This window comes from Calypte anna, chromosome 8, assembly GCF_003957555.1.
Source record: "Calypte anna isolate BGI_N300 chromosome 8, bCalAnn1_v1.p, whole genome shotgun sequence".
NCBI lineage: Eukaryota > Metazoa > Chordata > Aves > Apodiformes > Trochilidae > Calypte > Calypte anna.
Genome location: NC_044254.1, coordinates 8,170,989 through 8,186,679, shown reverse-complemented (window position 1 = coordinate 8,186,679; position 15,691 = coordinate 8,170,989). Strand labels below are relative to the sequence as shown.

At 39.1% G+C, this 15,691-nt stretch overlaps 1 protein-coding gene across 1 annotated transcript in view; it reads right to left on the bottom strand.

Annotated features, from left to right (window-relative positions):
- Positions 1–15,691, bottom strand: part of CRB1 (crumbs cell polarity complex component 1) — a 100,819-nt gene that overhangs the window by 21,422 nt on the left and 63,706 nt on the right. Inside the window, exons 6-10 of the mRNA XM_030455437.1 lie at positions 10,624–11,577; positions 6,593–7,137; positions 6,064–6,229; positions 2,505–3,411; positions 992–1,120 (exon numbers count right to left, since the gene is read on the bottom strand). Of these exons, the coding sequence (XP_030311297.1) occupies positions 992–1,120; positions 2,505–3,411; positions 6,064–6,229; positions 6,593–7,137; positions 10,624–11,577 (2,701 nt within the window). The remainder of the gene's footprint in view (positions 1–991; positions 1,121–2,504; positions 3,412–6,063; positions 6,230–6,592; positions 7,138–10,623; positions 11,578–15,691) is intronic.

Sequence of the window (15,691 nt, the reverse complement as noted above, 5' to 3'; positions counted from 1 at the left end):
GTGGGTGGAAATTTCCTTTTCATCTATCTTTCATAACTTACTGTAATGTTACCACAAAATCAGTTTTTGAGAGAATGAAAACTTCTTTGTGTTTGCAGGGCCAGTGTGTCTTGGTCCTGTTGAACCTTTTTGTTATTATATTGTGATGTAATGCTAATTTCACAAAGAGACCTACAATATTTCTTTTGTCATTATGAAAAAGGTGCCCTTACCTGTTGGGACTTTATTACCCCAGGAACAATAATTATTTCTACAGCACCCAACACCCTGAAGCTGTCAGGCCTCCTGCTCCAGAGGAGTTTGTAAAACATTATCAAACAGTAAGTGTGAATTGCAACATGCTCCAAGATAAGAATTTCACCATGAGGAAAGCCTCTCTGTTTCAGACTAAACTGTAACATGTGAAAAGTATTTCTTAATTTCTTTTTAAAACAGTAATTTTGTCTTCACACTTCAGCATTCAGCAATAACGTAGCAAGCTGAAATGCCACCAGGTATTTCATCTCATACCTTCCCTGTGTAAGAACAGATTGTCTATTCATGACACATACATGGGAAAGTGAAATGGCTTTGCATATTTGTGTGTCAGTGTATTGCAGCTGATTTTTATGTGTGAGCAGGATATGTGTTTATGTATTCCCACCTATGGAAAGTTAACATTCTAGCTGGTCAAAAACTGACACAAAAGCCAAAAACAAGGCATGCAGAAGCAACTGTTCACTGCTGTTTAAGAAATAATGCCCTGGAATTAAAGGTTAATGGTGTTATATTGGATTGAATCTTGCTGCATTTGTTTGTCACTTTTGTCTGAGTAAAACTACTATCATTTCAGACCCTCAAAGTCACTTAAGCAAGAAAACACTGAACTTAAACTTCTTTGTCTGTATTTCTGCAGGAGAGGAATACCCTTGTGGCTGTTATCCTCTGGACCTTTCTGGAACAGCTTTTGGAAGAATTGCTCCACAAAGATCCACTGGGTGAAGCATCTCACCGTTCTCCAGCAAATCCTGGCAGGCACACACACGTCAGCTCCCCACTGAGATCCGTGCAGTTGCCGTAGTTGAAACACGTGAGGTTCCTGTCTTCATTCCCACAAACTGTGTACGGTAATTTCCTGTACCTAGGTAAATAAGAGTGCAATGGCAGTTATTAGCTCTTTGCTTGTCTCTGGATGTCTCATGCTCTTTCAGCTTTTCACTTGGCCCCACTCCAATGCTTTAGTTGCTGAGTTGTTATCTTCATGCAGAATCTGGCAGTGTTGGTCTCCAGGCAGAGGGAGCAGTGCTCCTGTTGGCAGATACTGTTCAATACCAATGGGAAAGACATTAGATTTTACCTGTAAATGAACAGTTTCAGAGGCTGCAAATATTTAGGGCCCCATTGACTTCCTCTTTGGGAAGGAAACCCACAACTCTATTCACTGACACACCTGAGGCATGGAGTACTCAGAGTGCTCATGCTTTGTGTTAGGAGGCAACTGAACCAGAGGAGCAATGATGCTACTGGCTGGGGTATAGTCCAAAGGAAGGAGAGCAGGAACTGAGGCTTAATTCTCTTAAAACATGTTTTACCTAACTTTTTGAAAATTTAAATATTCATTTCTTAGCAAAAAACAAACAAACAAACAAAAAACCCACAAAAAAACCCAATAAAACCAATACTCCACCTGCATGATTGACATGGCTCTGTTCGACACCTTGACCGCTTAGTAAGAGAGTTCAAAACTGAGACTCAGCATGCAAGACAGCGGCCTACTGGGCCTATTGGGCCAATGTAAAGCATCAGATTCTAGGATGTTCTGACTACTCAAAAAAAAAAAGTCAATCAAAATTCACAGTTGTGTAATTATAGCCTAAAAGACTATGGTTGGGCAGCATGAAGATGATTGCTTGTATGCATGTTTCAGGCTGCGGCAGACTGAGTCTTTTGGAGTCCTCTGGAGGGAGGAGAAGGAATTTGCCCTCTCTGAGAGCAACAGGGCATGCTCAGAAGGGAGAAATTTCAGTGTGCAGAGAAGGGTAATTAAAGGACAGAGAGGCCTGGGAAGACCTTGAAGCCTTTACAGGAGTGTCTGAGAAGAACAGGAAACAGGTATGTAAGGAATCTTAGAAGTTTTGGAAAGAGTGGGCTGTGAGGTGTCTGCAGCCACCAGGACTGCTGGCCTGAGAGACCTTCAGAACCATTTAAGTCTTTTTTTTCTAAAAAGCATGTAACACATCTGTCTCTTAAAGCTTATAGGACCCAGGCTGGCAGCACAGCTCAGCAGAAGATCTCTACCTTGTTCCCTACCTCCTTGCCTCGTCAGTGTCTGCCTAAGCTTGGGCCACACCTAATTGAGCTGTACAGCTTTCTGTATAGCAGACTCTTTATACATTAATTCTTTAGTTATGATTAATATATAGATAGATGCATAACATCTGTATTTAAAATGGAGACATCAGTGATGTAATAACCCTGTAGGAGAGACCTGACAAAATCACATGGATTTGTCTTGTTTATAGTACCTGCAAAATCTCCCGGTGAAGTTACCAGCACACAGGCAGGAATAGCTGTTAATCCCATCAATGCAAGTGGCCCCATTTGCACACTGGTGGCCACGGCAGTTGTCTATGTCCTCTTCACAATCTACCCCTGTGTACCCAGGTTCACAAGTGCACTCATAAGAGCTGATCCCATCAGTGCAATTCCCATGGATGCAGGGGTTTGAAGAGCATTCATCGATATTGACTTCACAATGTGTGCCAGTCCATCCTTTGGGACAAACACAATGGTAAGAAGTATAGAAGTCCTCACATATCCCCTCATGCATACAGGGATTTGGGCTGCAGAGATCCACCTGCAAACAACCAGTAAGAGCAGGGTTTGCGGATATTTTGAGAAATTGCTCCTCTTGAGGCTTTTTAGTAGGGATGTCAGCGTTTTCAAAGTATGAGAGATAAATGCCACTGATTTCTATGGTGCTCATACACCCTCGCAGGCCATCCAGTCTGTCAAAAGCCTTGTCAGCCACATAGATGTCTGTCTCTTCTCTTAAAAAGTTGAGGCTTCCTGCTGCAGTTGTGCTAGTTGCAGTGTCCTTCTTGTTATCTACATCAATGAGCCATCTAGAGAACTGGGACAGGGGCTCCACCATCGAGACCATCACTTGATGCCATTTCCCATCACTCACAGGCACTGAACTAGAGACGGACAGCTTGTAAAAGCTGTTGCCACTTTGCAGTTGAAAGAGTAGTTTGGAGTTGTGGATACTGATGTTCACAAACTCTGGCTCCTTCTCTGCATACAGCAGTATCACATCAGTGTCTCGAGTTCGAAAGCCAAAGATGATACTGGTGAGGTCTCTGCTGATTTTTCCATTGCTTCTGTAAAATATCGCGCTGCTTCGGCCATTAAACACTGCATTAGCAAGACCTGTGCAAAGATAAAAATTGAGAAGCCAGGCCAACTTTAAACCAATACATGATTGGAACAATATCTCTTCAGTGCCCCATGGTCCCTGTCACGTCAGGGTTTGCTGAAAACCAATCCACCAGTGTTGCCGTTGTGCTTGCCTGCCCCTTATGGCCATAGGATTGACAGGGCAGGGCCAGCACCAGCTCGAGTGACACCAAAGGAGTGCTGCTTTGCATCATCTCAAGTTATCAGTTTTAAGGATACCATTCTAGGTGAGTGTAATCTCTCTTTTTCCTCTTTAGACAAAGTGAGGAAGGTGACTGTCATTGTGTACAACTCAAACATGAGGCTGGAGCGGTATTTCCAAGGAAGATCTATATCTGTCATTTTATGTTTCTTTCCTAAGTACAGGCAGCTAGTTTATTCCCTCTCAAAGATCTGGATGGAGTGAATCTTTGTGCTCCATTCCCATTTTTTTAGGCCAAGCACTAAAGAGGTTTTATAAAGTATTTGATTATATCCCAGTTTACTCTCACTGATGCACAACCAATGATTTTAAACTGAAGTCAGTTGGCAAAAAAAACCCCAAAAACTCAAAATCAATATAAGAGGAGTCCTGCCTGTCACATTTAAAGCCAGCTTCTCCTGCTGTGCATGTGGTGCCACAGCCCAGCTGACAGCACCAAGGATGTGCTGACAGGACTGGGAGGGCAGCTGAGCACTCAGTTTGCACTGCTGTGAGTGAAAATTGATGGGCAGCATTGTGGCAGTTTTATGGACATCTTCACAAAGGTATTTGACAACTTTCATTAGCATGGTTTCTACTAAAATGCACAAATTTGCACGTTCTTAGATTTCTGAGGATTATGGACAGGCAGAAGGAAGGGATGTCTTCTGTTTGTACTACAGACAAATTGAGATTTGCAAGATCCTAGCACTGATATAAGATGGGTTCCTCAGCTATTTCTGAGCTCAGTAAATCTTGATGAAAAGAACCTCTGGGAATCCTACTACAAAATTATTGACTGTTTTTCCTGATTCTAAGGCAGCAGGGGTGTAACTACATTGCCTGGTGCATCAAATGTTCTATCTTTCTCAGAGGATAAGTTTGCTCAGAAGAAACCATACTGAAAATGAAGGAGCTTTTCAAAATGATTTCTGATCTTTTTAAATGTCTTGCAAATCTGATTTTTTAAACTTATAAAGCTAAAATTCTCATGTACAAATCTTATAAATTCCTGAGCACAGCAAGCTGTATGCATAAGCTTCTACTCTCAGTTGTGGCACTGGACAGTTTTGCTTCCCACATTTAGCTTCCCTTCTTGGCTTTTTTCCTTGTTTTTCTTTTTTTTAGGGATTGTATGTTTTCCTAAAAGACTTGCTAATTGCAGCTCTCTGGGTGAAAGAGAGAGATCACCCCTGGAAAACAGTTCCTTTTCTACCATAGCTTACAAAGCTAGTCAGAGCATGAGACACCAGAAGGCAGAGAACTCACTGGCCAGTGGAACTCTTTTTTTTTTTTTTACTCTGTGTTGAACAAGAAGTCTAGGCTGTAGCTAAATATAGCTGCTCTGTAGTGCAGGAATTTTTAAATATCTATTAGGAGAACTCCCTATTATTGCCACATGAAACAGCACAGAAATCTAAATGTGATCTAACAGTGTAAATGACCTTGAGTTTCACAAAAGGAAACAAGCTCAGATACTTTTCTCTTCTATCTCTGTGTTTATATTCTACCATAATACTCAACAGTAAAGTTTATGAGAGAACCTATTTTGTTGTTATCATTAAAGATGCCTACTAGAGAAGGTGCAATTATTTTCAGTTATAAATCGTAACTAGTGTTGCAATGCAGATTCTAACAGTCTCAACAAAAAGAGCATCATTTTGATCTGCCAGCAAATTGTCTATGATAGAAATCTTTTGTTGACCAACCTTCTCATTCCATTCTAACAGCTTCCATCAGACTGTGTGTGCACTTATCTTCCTTCACAGCATCGTTAGGGCTTTCTTTGATGGCAAAAAGAAAAAATATTGCTTCAAAATCCTTACTTGCTTTTAAATTCCACTCCAGGGTGGGAAGGAGAAGGAAAGTGAAGAAGGAAAGAGAGAGATGCAGGATGGCTAAAGTTCTTAAGACAGCTAACAGTCATCAGTTTGCAAACAGACTGCTTGGCATGCAGGTGCTTCCCATGAAGTTACTAGCTGAATAACTGTAGTGTTGGTATTAGATGACTTTCTTCACAGATATTTAACATTTAAAAATCAAATTATGCAATGTATGTCATGTAGCTTTTCTTTTCAGGAGAATGGAGAACTTCCTAAGGTTAATCCAACACCAGATATCCTCTTATCTCTTTGCTCTGGAAATAGGAAAAGTACACTTACAATCTATTGTACAACCCCAAAAAGCTCTGTTGAATGACTCAAAAGCAAAGGTCCTGTAAACATCAGTGTCTGTGTCATGGGGGCCTGGATGAAAATTTCTGGGTTTGTAGGGCAGAGTCTTCCCATTAATGTTACTTAAAATTGACACAATGAATCTTTTAACACAGAAATAGCATTTGAACCAACTTGAAAGGCAGTGAATGTTGAGTATTAAAGACACGCTGGAAAAATTCTATTGTTTCTAATCTCCAGTGATGACAGAAATAGCTGAAATGTACCTACATTCAAATCCTTGGTGCACCAGCTGGCAATGTGCTTCATGAGGACAGGGCCCAAGCTCACACCACTTAACTTCCTCACATGCCTTCCCTGCTGTGTTAGGGGGGCAAGTGCAAGTGAAGTCATCCCAGATCGAATAGCACACACCACCGTTGTGGCAAGGGTTTGACTACAGGGAAAGAGAAGAGATAACCTAAGCATGAATAAAACCTGGTGGACTCCCAACTCTAAGGATAGAGGGGCTGTTTGGGAAAAAACGAGAATTCTGTTTCAGAAGTGGTGAAGATCATGTTCAAAAGGTGGTGAAAAAACAGTATTACAACCTTAAAATATTTTTATTCTACCCTATGCAAATACAATTTGCTGATGATGTTCATCATGTGTGGCATAATTTAACAAAATCTGTTCTTTCTAGCATTTTTGCATATTTTCCTATCATTATCATGTCTTAATAATGAAATAACGTGTAAAAAATTAAAATAAATTTCCCATTATAAATATGTGAAAATGCTCTGAAAAATGGAATACTTACCTTGCAGAGGTTGTCACCAGTGCAGCCTTCTGTGACGTTGATCAGAGTTTGGTTGATAAGAGAATTCACTGGACTGGTGATAGGGAAGAATTCCAGCAGCTGGTTATTCATTCTTAGATCTTGGATGCAGCCTTTGAAATACCTGCTATCAGTTTCTTTGTTATCTGGTAGGCCTCCAACGTAAAGGATATGCTTACTTTGGATGGTTAGTACTGGGGTGGAAATAAAGCCTAGGTATTGTGAGGACTGAAACAATTCCACCTTATTTGGTTCTATTTTTAATGTTATTAAGTAGAAGTTTCCATCATTCACGGAGTGTTTCCCTGATAATTTAATGGAATTTAGCACTAACATTGTGAGTTTCCCACCTTCCAAGTAGACTCTAATGTAGAGGTGAGTACTGTTTCTCAAAGCCAATAGCAAGCCAGAAGATTTGCGTGTTCGGACAAACATTGATATGTTGAGATTTTCATCCTGAATGGCATCAACAGAAAAAGCAGCATAGCCTGAGGAGTCCTCAGATCCAAAACGGCCTGGAATATACTCTAGAGGTTAGAGATAGGGAAAAAGATAAAAAAGAGAGAAGGGAGAGAAATAAAATAGCGAGGGCTGAATGATAAAGGAGCCAATGCAATGATAAAATAGCTACTTCTGGTAATGTTTACTTATGGCAGTAAGACGTGCTGGTATTTATGGATAAATACAGACTTGATCCAGCTGTAAATAGCTTCTATTTCTAAATTCCTGTTGGGTTCCATGGTTGAAGCATTAAGCCTCTGTGCAGGGCCCAGATGTTTTACTGTCAGGCATATTTTTCCCCTTTATCATGCTCTGTATAATGCTGTGTTTTTAAATTGCTAAACAAGGACAGATTGCTCTAGTTTCCTGGATTGGTCCTAAGAAAGATCATTTTGAAAATAACCTAACTTTTAGGTTAGGTTCTTCAATAAAGAATTAGGTTCAATAAAGAACCTAACCTAAACCTACTTTGATCCTCTGATGACCATGGAAGTTAATGTAATTCTGAAGCTTTGTCATATTTTTTGCAGTGATTCCAAATATTGAAATAGCTGGAAGCTGTTCAGCTACCCCTCCTGTGAAAGCCTCCAAGCAGGGCATCTATCTGGTGCTGCATGGGCTTCCTAGTTCTCTGACAGACTTTTTTTCCTGGGTCTCAACACATGCTCACCAACTTGTATCCAGCCATGAATCCTGCTCTGTAGTCCTCTGAGTGACCATAATGCCAGAGTCATGGGAGACAAAGGATTCAGGATCAAGTAAGCCTTTTTTCTTGTCTCTTTTTTTTTTTTTTTTTTTTGTGTGTGTGCTTATCAATTAAAACGATTAAACCAAAACCATCTGCCTCTCCCCCTTATGCTATTTTCAATAATGATTTTCAGACTTGTAAGGATACAAAAAATGTAACCCAAACCGTATTTTATTCTGATGAATCATCTTGTTAAAGCACAGCAAAGTGTTTCTATTTTTACACTTTTTGTGATCTTGTCTTCAATAATATAGACTTCCTGCCTAAAAATTATCAAAAGCTACTTTTAATGTATCAAATTCATAGAAAGAATAAACAAAGTTTGTTTTTAAATGCTCACATAGCTACAGTCAGTCCTCTTTTGTGCAGTAAAATTCCTAGAGTAAGACCTGATAGGCCGAGCTTCTGCCTGAAACACTACTTTTTTTTATTTTTTATGACTATATTAAAAAAAACAGTGAAAATAGGGGACTGTCTGTGAAGCTCCAATAGATCCTTAATAGCCACACTGCCCTACTATGTGGCACAGTAATATCATTCTGCAACAGGAATAAATCTCTCACTTGCTCCTAAACAGATAATTTCATAAATACATTTGACATATTTTAATTCTATGAATAAGATTACTGATATATCTACATCTGCTTCTTAAAACGCCCATGTGTAGAAATAAGTCTCCGTTGAAATATGTGTTTTGAGGGATTAAATCTCCTTCAGTTATATCTTCTCTGTAAGGTGGTACTAGAGACAGATATTTTTTCCTGAGGGTTGCACATTTGCAGTATTAGAAAGACACATTAATCTTCAAAAAGCTATTTCATGTTTAAGGTTGCTTTGTTACGTTTCTATTTATAAATATGCATTTATATGATCTGATCTTCTGCTTGATGAGATGGTTAGCCTCACCTTGGTCAATATTAACCTCTAGGACCACAGCATCTGGATGTTGATCAAAATGAGTCAACATCTGTTTGTTATTTTGTATATGTAGTGAAAATATTGCCTCTTGTCAATTAAATACTTGGCAGCAACTAGCATTTCTTATGTGATCCCTTACCACAAGTCTCCCCCAGTCTGCTTTTTAAGAAACTTGCCACAGTCTTTTAAATATGGCATATATCTAGAACCTATGTATCAAAGTGGCATTGTGCCATGACTTGCAAGAATACTGTGGTCAGCAAAAAAATAAAAACATAATGCATGCTTTCTAATCATTCTCTACAGTTCTAATGCCAGTATAAGCCTCTCCTGGCCCTGACTGGTTTTAATTTTGCTTCATATAAGAAGGCAACATATTTACCAGATGTTGTCCCAAACTCCAAAGTTGCTTTCCAAATCTTTGGATAAATTACAGCTAGACTTCAAAGAAGTCTGTTACAATTACCTCTCAGACTTTGTCATTTTGCAATAAAACAAAAAAGAAAAACTATTGAAAAGTATTGATAACTATTAAGTATAGCATACAAAATTAAATTGCATTTAAACATTTTGAAATTTATTTCAGACTACAGCTTTCTGCAGGCATGCATTCAATAAACCCCTGGGGCCAGTTGTTCAGCTGATGTAAATCAATGCAGCTTCACTGGCGCAGCCATGCCAGTTTACACCAGTTTAGGATCTGTCCATTCCAATCTGATGATGGCTCTGCTGTTGCATTTCATTTTTTCCAGGCCACTTGGCAAATATATATACATAAATATATGCATGTATGGATTTCTTCCTCCCTACACATTGGTATGATTTCACACGAGTGGATGGTTAGCATGGGGGCAAAGAAGGAAGCAGGGACAAGAATGCTGTGTGGAAGACTTGGTCCTCTACAATTTTCTTAAACAAAACTGCTTGTTTGAAAACTCTAAAACTTTTACTGGAGAAGGATTTAAGAGTCCAGTCCAGAATGTTCCTGAGGGCTTCGGAGGTTTTCTGCATCTACAGCTCCAGAAAGTTTTACACAATGGAGCTGGGCAGGAACCAGTTTTTGCCCTTTGTTTTAGCCTCAGCCTGCACTCGGAAAGATCATTTCTAGAAGGAGAAGTGCTATGGGCATCTGCTTGTCACGACCAAAGAGGATGTTTGCTGAGATGTGCTCTGTTTGCTGAGCCATGGCCCTGTTTACCTCCATCACCAAGCAGCTCTCTGGTAAGAGCCACCTTTGCCAGTGATTGTCCAAAGCTGCCCGGGGACCAGCTGAGAGATGAATGGGCCCTGCTTCCAGCCTCTGAAACCCTTCCTTAGGCTAATCAGATTAAGTTAATAATATAATCTCATTCATTGTTTAAAATTGGAATCTTTTATTTTGACTTGCAGTACTTTTGCTCGCCTTTCATTGTCTTAAATTAGTTTCTTTATAAAAGTCTAGAGAGCTTGAGGGTAAAGTCTTCAAAGAATGCTTTGATAGTATGACTTGAACTCCAAGTGACTTGCTTGCTTTCTAAATTTTATTCGAGGTACATAACCTCCAGTGAACTACAGTTTTCCAGAGTTTATGGCCTGCTAAGAGCACTAAGAAGATTTTAAAACTGGATGAGTGGAATCCACCAGTTTAGCCTGACTTTTTTTGTCAGGCTGAAACTCAACCTTCCTGGGAAGGTAACTAGGAAATAATGAAGGCATGCTACTACTAACCCCTTGCACTTTCTTAGCAGTTGACATTAAGCTCCAGAGATCCTAAAGGCCAGGCCATTTCACACCAGGTAAAAACAATTGTTTATGATCGTGTTTTCAGCAAGCACTTACAATATCAATGCAAAGAGCATTCCCTTACCTGCTGCACAGGTTGGCCCCATGTAGGGCCGGTAGCAGTCACAGTGATAGCTCAGCCAGAGGTTGGTGCAGCGTCCCCTGTTCTGGCACGGATGGGTTTCACACCAGTCCTTCCTTGGGCATCCTGTCCTGACATTTAAAGATGATTCAAGTGATACATTCTCTGGAGTAACAACATTCAAGTCTATTTCAATGTCCTGCAGACAGCCTACAAACGAAGGTGCAGAATGTATATTATAGCTGGTAAGCAGAGAGCTGCCACTTATGTTCCCCACTGGTAAGCCGCCCAAAAACGTGCTCTGAAATGCAAGCATCACGTGGTCCTTATCTATCATAACAGACTTTTTATTGAGGCAGGATTCTATGCAAGAGCTGTCAAGCAAATGAAGAGTCACAGCTCTTGCCAGGGTTACCTCCACTGAGTGCCATTCTCCATCACTGACATTATGGAAGATACGCAGAAGAGCCTGTGGCTGACTTCTGACGTGCAGGGAGAGCTGCAAGTAGCCATTCAGTAGCTCCAGCTTTGCAAATGTATTTTTCTCCCCTCGGTAAAACAGCAAGGTTGTAGGCTGCACAGTTTGAAACCTCAGTTTTATGTTGTAGAAAAATTCCTTTTTAGAGATGAGGGGATTCTTCAGCAAAAGAAAACCATTTCCTTGAAAAGAAAGTGTGGTTTCAGTTTCACAGTGTGTTCCTGTATACCCAGGTGAGCATGTGCAGGTGAATCCATGTTGGCCATTTTTCAGATGTGGGATACAGATTCCATTGTTTTGGCATTGGTGATCAGTACAGCCACGGAGAACTTCTGTGCAGTTCCAGCCACCGTAATAAATCCCTTCTTTGTCTGTAGATGGGCAATGGCAAGTGTAATTCCCAGGAAAATTCTCACAGATTCCACCATTTTGGCAAGGGTTCATGTAACATTCGTTAATGTCTTCATCACAGTGAGTACCTGAAGAATAAACAAAGAGTTAGACATTCTGGATTGGATATCTAGAACTCAATTTGACATTTTTGATATTGTGCTTTATTAAACTGTTTTTAATTAGAGACAAATGCCCTGATAAATACATCATTGACTCACAAGTCTTAAACATGTTCAATATAAAATACCATTCGCATGCCATGGTTTTCTTGTGCAAAGTATTATAAAAATATCTATATTTTTGGGAAAAAAATCAAACTGGCAGTTTTGATATGGACAATCATGAAACGGAGATAAATATCTCCTCCAAAGGATGTGATCAAGCAACTGTTTCCCACATATTCTGTGGTAGAGATCTAGAATGCTGTGAGAGAAACTGCATTATTTGTCACAGGTAAAAAGCCATGAATTTTTGCCTAATTCATATTTAGAAAACTACATGTGGATGACCTGGAGTGTAGTCTGCTGGTCTTTCCTTCAGTTTCTCATTCATTTGAACAGTGGAAGAATTCCAGACAGTATTCCTGGTCATATATGAAATGTCTTGGAGCTATAATCTTCAAGTGAGAGTCACAGGACTTATCAGTACTATATGATATAGTGGGACAGACTGACAAGTAGTTGAACATCCCTGCAAAATGTAAGGAGCTTTCACTTGGGATTTGAGGATCTGAGAAGCTGTATGATCCAGGAAAATATTCCTGGTACCATGTATCTACAGTGGAACTTTCTTTAGCTCTCCTATATACAAAATATAAAGTAAGACAAGATGAAAGGAATATCTTCTCAAACAAAAATCTCAACACTTCTGTGGAAGACAGGTAATACAGATTCATATTTTCTCTTCTTCTGTTTGACTACTGGTAAATTGGGTAAAGGTAGAGCTCCTCATCTCAATTTTGCTGTAATTTGATAGATGAGAGATATAAGTATGTCTATTATATCAGACTTTACAAAGAAAACCAAATATCTTCCTCTTGTAAAACTAGTTTGATTATCCTTCTGCACTGTTGTCCATCTACAAAGTAGGAATTATTATAACTTCTCCCTTGAGCATTCAAGTGACCAATATGTATGCAATGGATCAGAGGAAATCTGTTTCTCATCATCCTTGGATAGTTTTTTTAAAAACTCATGTTATGTTGCACTCCTAATATTCCCACTTCCTTTCATAGTTATTCTAGAGAAAAATAAGAAATATTTTGCAGTTATTTTTCAAACTAGTGTCATCCACCCAAAGTAGTTAATAGCCATAACTATGCCTATCCCCACAGCAAAACTGGTGCCTGTAAGGTAGATAAGGAGGTTTGCTGAGATTGACAGAGCTGCAGGTAGGTACCAGGCACCACACCTTCATAGAAATCTGCAACAAGCTTTAGTTTTGCAGCAAACCAGAGCCGTTTTGCACGGAAAGTTACAGAGCAGTATTCAGACACAATGAATTGCTTCAAATAGGAATAGATAAATGTTACTCAGGCTAATTCCTTGCCTGTCCATTTTATTCAATCACAGTTGTAACTAGACCCATCTCAGAGAGTGGTAAGTTAGAGGAGAGCCAGAAGGGAACTGAAAATAGGTTGAAATAATCTGAAAGACTGGAATGAATTGGTCATAGAATGTATATAAAAGGCTCTCCCTGCCGTGACCCTTCTCACTCATCAGTCTTCAATAACAGGTTATAATTTCCACTTGAAGCTCCAGATTATCAAAAACAGGTAGTTCTATCTCCCTGGCCTGGCAGGGGGGGTTTCCAGCAGCACTCTCTGTTTTCCAGCCAGCCTTGTATTCATTCCAAGAGGAGATGTCTATCTATACCTTAATGAGTTGTGGCATCTGGCAGAAATATGACTTATTGGGACTGACTTTCTCAAAGTGAAGTGGACTTCCCACACCACGACTGACTGACTGGGGGCCAGGACAATATCTGCTTTGCCCAGTTTGTGGCAATTTCTGTGTTAGTGACTTGTCCTGGTTTTGTTATTCTAGCATATGAAAAGTGAAGTTACTGTGAGCTGTTCCCTGTTTTGGTCACTGTTTTAGTGCATCTCCTGCCGGGTGTTGCTCCCTTCCCTGCTTTGACAGCAAGATCCATGTGTGCACAGGTCTTGTGTAAAGCTCAGTCTTTATGTGAGGGCTGTAGGAATGAGGTCTCTTCATGGCTTGGTGGCAGAGATAAAATTTCTGCAGCCTGGAAGCAGTAAGATCAGGGATGTACTTAGCCCTGTCAGAGGGTTTCAGAGTAGTCAGAACGTGCTTAAGGATTTATAGGCTGGGAGCCCTTCTAAAACCTTTCATAGAAAAAAACAGCATAGTGAATGTCTGGATACTTAGTTGCTGTGTTTTTAGGAAGATGTCATGACTCCCTGCATATCAGTTCCTTACCCCATGGCACCTCCCTTCACCTTGTAGCTGTGGTCTGAGTCACAGCTTACAAAAGTGGCTCTGGAAAGGATGAAGCAGATGCATAAACTGAACCTAACTTCAAAATAGTGTTTTGCATCTGTGTTGTTCTCTCCTTAAAAAAAAAAGAAAAAAGATGTAAAATTAATGAAATGATTTAATGAGAATGCTAATCTTGTTTGGAAATCACGTGTTTCTACTTTTAAATTTAGCTTACATGTTTGATAACAAAAGCATCGATGTCTAATGAAGAAATAAAATTAGTTTTGTGAGGAGGTATACATTGTGTATTCCTTGCCTATAGAAAATCAATAACATCAGTTACTAAATGCAAAGTGACTGCCATAGAGCCACTTAAATATGTGTAATTTCATAAGCATTTCAGTGTCTGAATAAAATTCTCAAAGTAATGCTGTTAATAATAAGTTGCAAATAAGAATTTTGTAGGATTGTGTCTGTGTGTATATATATATATATATACACACACACACATACCTGTATACACTTACATGGGTAGTCTACAACTTCATAATAAGAGCAGCACAAACAAAAATATAGGTCACAGCAAAAGACAAATAATAATACATTTTTTCACATAAAGAATAAACAGTTCAGCTGTTCTTACAAGTAGATATTGCTTGTTATCTGCCAATTGCTGTGCAAGTAAAAACCACTGTCACTCAAGATAAAAGCACTCTAGATAAAAGGATTAGTCACTATTTATAGAGCTGTATAAGCAGTTCAAACAGCTCAGGTTGGAGAAGTTTAGAATGTAAAAAAAGGACTCTCGGAAGATCTCAGACATACCAAAACCAACTGCAAGTGGAACTGTTATTTTCTTTTCAGTGGTTACATGCATTAAGTTAGCTAAACATATTAGTGGTTTTGAAGTAAAAAGTAAAGTAAAATCATTCAACATTTTGTCTTCTAAATATATTACACACCTACCCACATCTTCTGGTAATTTAAATATTTTTATAGATAATTATTACTTTTTACTCACATGAAGTTTCTTTCAAAACAGAGGCAAAACAGCTCCTCTGACTTGGATTGCTCACATCACTCATATCTGCCTCCTGTTTTTTACTTAAACATTCTTACTATTGAGTACCTATTTTCTAACTGTTGAACTCTTAAACTCCCTGTTTCAAATTTAACAGCAAAGTTTTCATGCTGAAGCGAGATGAAAAAAGCAGTTATCCAAGCATAATTCTGCTGAATGCCACTGATTTTCATTTTGATTAAACAATTATAGGGGTATTGTTACACTTTTGATTAGAAATCTTTTTACAGCCTTCTGCCTTTCCAGTTCCTTGACACTATATAAATACCAAGCAAATACAAGCAGGCAGTCAGGATAGATACTATGCATTCAATGCAGTCTAAGTGCACATATAATGCCAGAAAAAGAAAAAAATATTTACCTGTAAACATTGTCATTATAAAGATGTAAACCTGTATCCTAGTTGCAACCATCTTTTTCCCAAGGAAAAAGAACATTTTGCACTAAAGCAGTCCACAAAGTAAGTTTCTGAAAAATTCAAACCAGTTCTTAGTATAAAGTCTTCCTTTCCAGGATTAGCTTGCTCCACTTCTGTACCTGCTGATGTAGTCTGATGGTGTATTTTGCCCAAGCCAGATCAACAAGGCTTAAAGTAAGACTCATTAAACTGCTTACACAATAGATATGTATTCTACTTAACTTCGTTTTCAGCATTTCTTTTCTGAGTGTGCTCACACT